At 53.8% G+C, this 9,743-nt stretch overlaps 1 protein-coding gene across 1 annotated transcript in view; it reads left to right on the forward strand.

Annotated features, from left to right (window-relative positions):
* LOC129716177 (leucine-rich repeat and IQ domain-containing protein 3-like) overlaps positions 1-9,458 on the forward strand; it is a 49,981-nt gene extending 40,523 nt beyond the window's left edge. The window contains 4 exon segments of the mRNA XM_055666050.1: positions 5,563-5,693; positions 6,450-6,653; positions 6,655-7,076; positions 8,848-9,458. Of these exon segments, the coding sequence (XP_055522025.1) occupies positions 5,563-5,693; positions 6,450-6,653; positions 6,655-7,076; positions 8,848-9,076 (986 nt within the window). The 3' untranslated portion in view covers positions 9,077-9,458.
* The last annotated feature ends 285 nt before the right edge of the window (positions 9,459-9,743 follow it).

The following is a 9,743-nucleotide window of genomic DNA, read 5'->3' on the forward strand; positions in this document are numbered from 1 at the left end:
GTGTGTGGATATGGGTGCAGGTGTGTAGATATGGGTGCAGGTGTGTGGATATGGGTGCAGGTGTGTGGATATGGGTGCAGGTGTGTGGATATGGGTGCAGGTGTGTGGATATGGGTGCAGGTGTGTGGATATGGGTGCAGGTGTGTAGATATGGGTGCAGGTGTGTGGATATGGGTGCAGGTGTGTGGATATGGGTGCAGGGTGTGTGGATATGGGTGCAGGTGTGTGGATATGGGTGCAGGTGTGTGGATATGGGTGCAGGTGTGTGGATATGGGTGCAGGTGTGTGGATATGGGTGCAGGTGTGGATATGGGTGCAGGTGTGTGGATTAGATATGGGTGCAGGTGTGTGGGCTTCAGCACCTGTAACCTGACATTGATGTTCTTAAGGTGAAAAGTATATAGGAGCAGAATTAGGCCATTCGGCCCATCCAGTCTACTCCACCATTCAATCATGGCTGATCTATCTCTCCCTCCTAACCCCATTCTTCTGCCTTCTCCCCATAACCCCTGACACCCGCACTAATCAGATTATCTCATCCCATCATCTCCCCACCTCTGCTGCATCAGAGAGCGTTACTGAACTGCTATATACCTCATTAGTGACCCTCGGATTATCCTTGATCGGACTTTGCTGGCTCTACCCAGCATGAACCACTATTCCCATATCATGTATCTATGCACTGTAAATGGATCGATTGTAATCATGTATTGTCTTTCTGTTGTGAAGAAAGGAACTGCAGATGCTGGTTTAAACCGAAGAGAGACACAAAAAGCTGGAGTACCTCAGCGGGACAGGCAGCATCTCTGGAGAGAAGGAACAGGTGACATTTCGGGTTGAGATCTCGACCCGAAACGTCACCCATTCCTTCTCTCCAGAGATGCTGCCTGTCCCGCTGAGTTACTCCAGCATTTTGTGTCTATCTCTTGTCTTCCCGCTGACTGGTTAGCACACAACAAAAGCTTTTCACTCTACCACAGTACACGTGACAATAAACTCAACTATAACAATCTTTGATCACTCCTCCCGTTGAAAAGCTGTCTTTCTTGAATCCACTTAAGGATTCAGTGCTCACCGCCCCCTGGGGTAGAGAAGGCCAAATATTCACAGCCTTCTGACGGAAAGAATTCCGAGCCTTCATCTTGAATGGGAAACTATTTACCTTTGAGTCTGTGCCTCTTGGCGCCTGCTCGCTCTCCCCAGCCCTCCCTGAGAGCAGATCTTTGCCTGATCAGACCGTACAGCGCTGCTGAATATAGCAGAACTGTGTACAGCAATAATGCTGATTCTATGCTGGGATCTCGGTTTTTCACTCTATTTATAAATAGCCGAGCTGGCGACGTCATCGAGTTAGATAATAAGGTATCGTTTGTGCTGTGGTATACAATCCCACATAGCCTGAATGGTCTGTTTTCTAACCACTAGCATTAGCCTTTCAAGTAAAACACAAAGTGCTGGAGGAACTCTGCGGGTCAGGCAGCATCTGTAGAGGGGAATGGACAGCTGATGTTTTGGGTCAGGACCCTTCATAAAAACATAGAAACATAGAAATTAGGTGCAGGAGTAGGCCATTCGGCCCTTCGAGCCTGCACCGCCATTCAATATGATCATGGCTGATCATCCAACTCAGTATCCCGTACCTGCCTTCTCTCCATACCCCCTGATCCCCTTAGCCACAAGGGCCACATCTAACTCCCTCTTAAATATAGCCAATGAACTGGCCTCAACTACCCTCTGTGGCAGACAGTTCCAGAGATTCACCACTCTCTGCGTGAAAAAAGTTCTTCTCATCTCGGTTTTAAAGGATTTCCCCCTTATCCTTAAGCTGTGACCCCTTGTCCTGGACTTCCCTAACATCGGGAACAATCTTCCTGCATCTAGCCTGTCCAACCCCTTAAGAATTTTGTAAGTTTCTATAAGATCCCCTCTCAATCTCCTAAATTCTAGAGAGTATAAACCAAGTCTATCCAGTCTTTCTTCATAAGACAGTCCTGACATCCCAGGAATCAGTCTGGTGAACCATCTCTGCACTCCCTCTATGGCAATAATGTCCTTCCTCAGATTTGGAGACCAAAACTGTACGCAATACTCCAGGTGTGGTCTCACCAAGACACTGCTCGTCGAGTCTGAAGAAGGGTCTCCAACCAACAGTAGACAAAAAGCTGGAGAAACTCAGCGGGTTAGGCAGCATCTATGGAGCGACGTTTCGGGTGGAGACTCTTCTTCAAACCGAAACGTGGCTGGTCCATTTCCCTCCACAGATGCTGCCTCCAGCACTCTGTGTCTTTGCTCAAGATTCCAGCATCAACGACAGAGGGTGGTCAACAGTGAATCAATGCTTCTTGTATCAGCGTGACGATCTTCACTGCCACAACCACAACTCTTCATCTTGTCTTAGAAACATAGAAAAACATAGAAATTAGGTGCCGGAGTAGGCCATTCTGCCCTTCGAGCCTGCACCGCCATTCAATATGATCATGGCTGATCATCCAACTCAGTATCCCGTACCTGCCTTCTCTCCATACCCCCTGATCCCCTTAGCCACAAGGGCCACATCTAACTCCCTCTTAAATATAGCCAATGAACTGGCCTCTGCGGCAGAGAGTTCCAGAGATTCGCCACTCTGTGTGTGAAAAAAGTTCTTCTCATCTCGGTTTTAAAGGATTTCCCCCTTATCCTTAAGCTGTGACCCCTTGTCCTGGACTTCCCCAACATCGGGAACAATCTTCCTGCATCTAGCCTGTCCAACCCCTTAAGAATTTTGTAAGTATTCACCCAACTCCTCCTTCAATCCCTCTCTGCAATTTGCTACATCCATCAACGGACATTCTTTTAGGAAGGCGATGAGGAGGAATTTATTTCTTATACCACGTGCACCCTACTTAAAATCCCATTTTGTATTCCACCATTCTTCCCCAAAATCAGTCAGGCCATGTCCATGTCTGTTCTGGTTTCCCCGCTGTACGAAAGACGCTGTTAAGCTGGGAAGAGTGCAGAAAAGATTTATGAGGATGTTGCCAGGATAGTCCCAGCCACAACTACCACCTCTGTCCGGCACCTCGTTCCACATACCCACCACCCTCTGTGTGAAAAGTTACCCCTCAGATTCCTTTTAAACTTTGTTCTGGTTCTCCTGGGTAAAAGGCCATGCATTCACCCTATCTATTGCCCTCATGATTCTCTACACTATATATTTTAAAATAAAATGTTCAAGGCAGAGATAGATAGATTGTTGATTAGTGCGGGTGTCAGAGGTTAAGGGGAGAAGGCAGGAGAATGGGGTTAGGAGGCAGAGATAGATCAGCATGATTGAGTAGTGTAGTACTCGATAGGCCGAATGGCCTAATTCTGCTCCTATTACTTTAGTTTAGAGATATAACGCAGAAACAGGTGCTTTGGCCCACCGAGTCCGCACCGACCAGCGATCCCCGCACACTAACACTTTCCCACACATTAGGGACAATTTACATTTATTCCAAGCCAATTAACCTACAAACCTGCACATCTCTGGAGTGTGGGAGGAAACCGGAGCACCCGGAGAAAACCCACGCAGGTCACGGGGAGAACGTACAAACACCGTACAGACAGCACCCGTAGTCACGATCGAACCCTGGTCTCTGGCGCTGTGAGGCAGCAGCTCTACCCGCTGCACCACCATGCTGCCCGTAAAGGACTTACAAAGTATAAGATTCACCCTCAACTTCCTGCGCTCCAAGGAATAAAGATGTGAGGAAACGCTGATGGCTGCAGTAGCACAGTGGGGGAGCAGTGAGACAGCACTGTGTGAAACGTCACCTATCCATGTTCTCCACAGATGCTGCCTGACCCGCTGAGTTACTCCAGCACTCTATGAAACGTCACCTATCCATGTTCTCCACAGATGCTGCCTGACCCGCTGAGTTACTCCAGCACTCTGTGAAACGTCACCTATCCATGTTCTCCACAGATGCTGCCTGACCCGCTGAGTTACTCCAGCACTCTGTGAAACGTCACCTATCCATGTTCTCCACAGATGTTGCCTGACCCGCTGAGTTACTCCAGCACTCTGTGAAACGTCACCTATCCATGTTCTCCACAGATGCTGCCTGACCCACTCAGTTATGGTGCAGCAGCATCATCTATGGAGCTAAGGAAATAGGCAACATTTCGGGCCGAAATCCTTCTGGAAATAGGCAACGTTTTGGGCCGAAACCCTTACGGGTTTCGGCCTGAAACGTTGCCTATTTCCGGCCCCACAGATGCCATGCCGAACCCTCTGAGTTTTTCCAGCCTGTGTGAAACGTCCCACCTATCCATGCACTCCACAGAACCCTGCCCATGACCCACTGAGTCCATGGTGCCTATCAACATTTATTTTTAAATGAAATAGGCAACGTTTCGGGCCGAAATCCTTCTGGAAGCTCAACGTTTTGGGCGCTAAACCCTTACTGGTTAAAGGCCTCCCCCGTTGCCTATTTCCTTAGCTCCACAGATGCTGCCTGACCCGCTGAGTTACTCCAGCACTGTGTGAAACGTCCCTATCCATTCTCCAAGATGGAAAAGCTTGACCCCTATCAAGTTATGGTGCAGCCCTCTATGGAGCTAAGGAAAGAGGCAACTTTCGGGCCCCCCTTAATCCTTCTGGAAATAGAATAAACGTTTTGGGCCGAAACTTATTCACCTCTCTCTTTCGGCCTGAAACGTTGCCTATTTCCTTAGCTCCACAGATAATGCCTGACCCTCTGAGTTCCTACTCCAGCACTGTGTGAAACGTCACCTATCCATGTTCTCCACAGATGCTGCCTGACCCGCTGAGTTATGGTGCAGCAACATCTATGGAGCTAAGGAAATAGGCAACGTTTCGGGCCGAAATCCTTCTGGAAATAGGCAACGTTTTGGGCCGAAACCCTTACGGGTTTCGGCCTGAAACGTTGCCTATTTCCTTAGCTCCACAGATGCTGCCTGACCCTCTGAGTTACTCCAGCACTGTGTGAAACGTCACCTATCCATGTTCTCCACAGATGCTGCCTGACCCGCTGAGTTACTCCAGCACTCTGTGAAACGTCACCTATCCATGTTCTCCACAGATGCTGCCTGACCCTCTGGGTTACTCCAGCACTCTGTGAAACGTCACCTATCCATGTTCTCCACAGATGCTGCCTGACCCTCTGGGTTACTCCAGCACTCTGTGAAACGTCACCTATCCATGTTCTCCACAGATGCTGCCTGACCCTCTGGGTTACTCCAGCACTCTGTGAAACGTCACCTATCCATGTTCTCCACAGATGCTGCCTGACCCGCTGAGTTACTCCAGCACTCTGTGAAACGTCACCTATCCATGTTCTCCACAGATGCTGCCTGACCCTCTGAGTTACTCCAGCACTCTGTGAAACGTCACCTATCCATGTTCTCCACAGATGCTGCCTGACCCGCTGGGTTACTCCAGCACTCTGTGAAACGTCACCTATCCATGTTCTCCACAGATGCTGCCTGACCCGCTGAGTTACTCCAGCACTCTGTGTCTATCTCTGCACCCTTTGCAGCTTTACGACGTTCGCCCTTTGAGTTTGTCTGTGTGTGCAGGTGTGTTGGGATTTGGCTCGTGGATGGACGAGGATGAGGATGAGGATGAGGAGCAGGAGCAGGAGGAGGATGTGAGTGAAGCCACAGTCAAGCCGTGCCACATCCTGCAGCAGCCTAACCGTGCCCGCGAGGTGCTGCTCACCCACTGGGTATCAGGGCAGGACGTGCCTCCAGGGCATCCAGCAGATGCTGCCTGACCCGCTGATTACTCAAGGACTCGGTGAAACGCCCCTTCCACTCCATACCGCCCCTGACCCGTCAGTGTGGGCTCCACACTCTGTGCCAAGTCCCTATCCATGCTCCATGTCTGCCTGGCACCCTTTGCTGCCAGCCAGCGGTGCCTCACCTATCGATGTTCTCCAGAGATGCGGCCAGGCAGCGTGAGTTACGCACTCTGTGAAACGTCACCTATCCGGCAGAAGGCAGCCGAGAGACCAGGCTCGCTGCCAGCAGCAGGGCCAGGCGGAGCTGAGAATGGCCAGGCCACTGATGCAGCGCCGAGAGGACAGGGCCCGCGGTGAGCAGGCCATCCTGAGGCGACAGGTGGAGCGTGTGTGAAAACTCCCTGAGGCAGCTCCGCCATAACAACGCTGTGTCCATGGAGGACAGGCACCAGCGGGCCATGGAACAGCAATCCCACCAGGGAGTTCAACTGTCGTTACACAGATGATGGCACATACCTCGCTCAAGAGGCAGATCAGGGACAAGAACGAACCCTTTGCGGCAGCAGAAGCTTGCAGATGGCCAGGAACATCAAACTGCACGCCAGCCTGGGTTTGGCTCGGGATGGACGAGGATCAGGATGAGGATGAGGAGCAGGAGCTGAGGACAGGTGAGGCCACAGTCACCCGTGCCACATCCTGCAGCAGCCTAACCGTGCCCGCGAGGTGCTGCTCACCCACTGGGTATCAGGGCAGGACGTGCGTCAGGGCATCCAGCAGCTGCACCAGATGGGCAAGGACCGGCCCCAGCCCAGCTTCACCTACCGCCCGCCGGTCAGTGTGGGCACCCGGCTCTACGCCAAGTCCTTTGGCTGTGTCAGCCTGGCACCCTTTGCTGCCATCCAGCGGGCCTACAGCGAGCGGGAGAGGAGCGGCCAGGCAGCGTGTACGCGATGATCGCACCCGCCGGCAGAAGGCAGCCGAGGACCAGGCTCGCTGCCAGCAGCAGGGCCAGGCGGAGCTGAGAATGGCCAGGCCACTGATGCAGCGCCGGGAGGACAGGGCCCGCGGTGAGCAGGCCATCCTGAGGCGACAGGTGGAGCGTGTGGAGTCCCTGAGGCAGCTCCGCCATAACAACGCTGTGTCCATGGAGGACAGGCACCAGCGGGCCATGGAGCAGCAATCCACCAGGGAGTTCAACTGTCGTTACACCATGATGGCACACACCTCGCTCAAGAGGCAGATCAGGGAGCAGAACGAACTTGTGCGGCAGCAGAAGCTGCAGATGGCCAGGAACATCAAACTGCACGCCAGCCTGGTGAAGGGGCAGATCATGGACAACATGCTGGACAGGTGAGGGCATTGGGTGGGGTGTGGGTGCACCGTTTACTTTGGTTTAGTGTTGGGGTGGGGGTAGGGGTGGGGGGTGTGGGTGGGGGTGTGGGATTGTGGGTGGGGGGTGTGGTTGGGGGTGGGGGGGGGGGTTGGGGTGAGGGTTGGGGTTGGGGGTAGGGTGAGGGTTGGGGTGGGATTGGGTTGGGGTTGTGGGGGTAGGGGTCAGGGTTTGGGGTTGGATTGGGGTTGTGTTAGGTTGAGCTGTGTTAGGTTAGGGTTTGTTTAAGAAGGAACTGCAGATGCTGGGAAAATCAAAGGTAGACAAAAATGCTGGAGAAACTCAGCGGGTGAGGCAGCGTCTATAGCTGACATATCGGGTCGAGTGCAGTCTGAAGAAGGGTCTCGACCCGAAACACCACCTATTCCTTCGCTCCATAGATGCTGCCTCACCCACTGAGTTTCTCCAGCATTTTTGTCTACCTAGGGCTAGTGTTGGTTTAGGTGGGGTTGGGTTTGGGGTGAGGGGGGTGGGGGTGGGGTTGGGGTAGGGTGGGGGTTGGGGGGTTGGGTTGGGGGATGGGTGGGGTTAGGGGGTTGGGCTGGGTCAGGTTAGGGGTAGGTATGGTTTTGGTTGGGGTTAGGTTAGGGCTAGGGTTAGGTTAGGGTTGGGTGGGGGGTCAGGTTAGGGTTAGGGTTGGGCTGGGTCAGGTTAGGGTTAGGGTTGGTGGGGAGGGGTGGGGTTAGGGTTGGGCTGGGTCAGGGTTAGTGTCGGTTTTAGATTAGGGTTTTGTCAAGTGTGCTTAGGTACAGTGAAAAGCTTTATGGAGAAACCTTCTGCTGCCCTGGGAAAAGGTTGTGAGTGTCTACCTTATCTAGATGTCTCCACTTCTATAGGCATCCCCCCAGCCCCCGCTAATTCAAGTTTCTCCAGCCTCTCCTTACAACTAATCCAGCTAGCTTTCTGCTAAACCTCATCTAAACCCTCTCCAAAGCCTCGAGATCCTTTCTGTAATGGGCGATCAGAACGGCATATAATGCAGGCTGACCCGAGTTATAAGGCAGCAAGGGAGACAGAAGTGCTGGGGAAACTCAGCGGGTGAGGCAGCCAGCAACTGTGGAGCAAAGGACATAGGCAACGTTTCGGGTCGACACCCTTCTTCAGACTGAAGCAGCACGGTGTGTTTCTCCCTGGAGTATAGCTTCACCTTTATCCAGCATTTGGCCTCTCATGGGAAACATGAGATAAGAACAGAGAGATGGGAGATCTGGGGGGGGGGGAGGTGGGGGGGGTGGGGGGGGGGAGGGTTACGGTGGGGGGGTGGGGGGTGGGGATGGGAGGGAAGGTGAGGGGGTGAGGAGGGGGGGGGGGGGGTGAGGGGGGGGGGGGGGTGTGAGGAGGGGGAGGGGGGGGGAGTGTGAGGAGGGGGGTGGGGTGGGGGAGGGGGGGGGGGCGTGAGGAGGGGAGGGGGGGCGTGTGAGGGGGGGGGGTGAGGGGGAGGGGGGGTGAGGGGGGGGGGGGGGAGTGGGAGGGGGGGGTGTGAAGAGGGGAGGGGGGGAGTGGGGTGGGGGGGGGGGGGTGTGAGGTGTGGGGGTAGTAAAGCTTTTTAGGGGGGTGGGGTTGAGGGAGGTTTCCCCGGGGAGGGGGGTGTGAGGTTTTCCTTTGGGGGGGGAGGTTTACCTCGTGGGGGAGTTCGCTCGTTGTGTGGGTGGGGGGGGGGGTTCCTCTCGGGGTGAGGGTACTGTACCTCGAGCCGCTGACTGACCAAGCCGTGTCCCTGTGCCCACACAGAGAGCTGGCGGTCCAGGCGGGGGGCCAGGCTGCGGACGCTGTGGACGCTGCGGCCAGCACTGTCGTCTCGTTGGCCGCCAGAGACCGGCTGCTCCGTGCCAGAGCCACGGTGAAGGTGCTCAAGCTGACAGCCGCCGTCGGGAACGGCACGCCACGCCGTGGGAGGCTGCCGGGAATCAGCCGCCATCTCCCCACCACCCACACCCTGGCCTCTGCCTCGCCCGCCTGACCTCCAGCCCCTGCGGCACTTGGCCGTGGTCAGCCAGCAGCTCCTTCCTCACTACACAGCAAATGCTTCAAAACCAGAGTGTGTATCTGTACAAATGTAGCACTGGAATAGAAAGAACAACCACAACTATATCTTTGTCTCTTGCTACACATATACTGGCCCTTCCGCACACAAACTCTATGCTGACCCTTTATACCAACGCTACAGAGAGACCACAAATACAAATTGGAAGATCAATATAGTCGGGTAGCTCACAATCAAATGGTACAATAGACAACAGGTGCAGGAGTAGGCCATTCGGCCCTTCGAGCCAGCACCGCCATTCAATGTGATCATGGCTGATCATCCCCAATCAGTACCCCGTTCCTGCCTTCTCCCCATATCCCCTGACTCCGCTATCTTTAAGAGCCCTATCTAGCTCTCTCTTGAACGTATCCAGAGAACCGGCCTCCACCGCCCTCTGAGGCAGAGAATTCCACACACCACTCTCTGTGAGAAAAAGTGTTTCCTCGTCACCGTTCTAAATGGCTTACTCCTTATTCATTGTACGATGATTGAATTCTCCAATTGCAGGTGATCTACCTACATCCCCCTGCACCTGTCCCTCACTCATTCACTCACCTGGCCACCCACTTCACCTCTCACCTTGTTCACAGAGTCACAGAGT

Source organism: Leucoraja erinacea, unplaced genomic scaffold, assembly GCF_028641065.1.
Source record: "Leucoraja erinacea ecotype New England unplaced genomic scaffold, Leri_hhj_1 Leri_179S, whole genome shotgun sequence".
NCBI lineage: Eukaryota > Metazoa > Chordata > Chondrichthyes > Rajiformes > Rajidae > Leucoraja > Leucoraja erinaceus.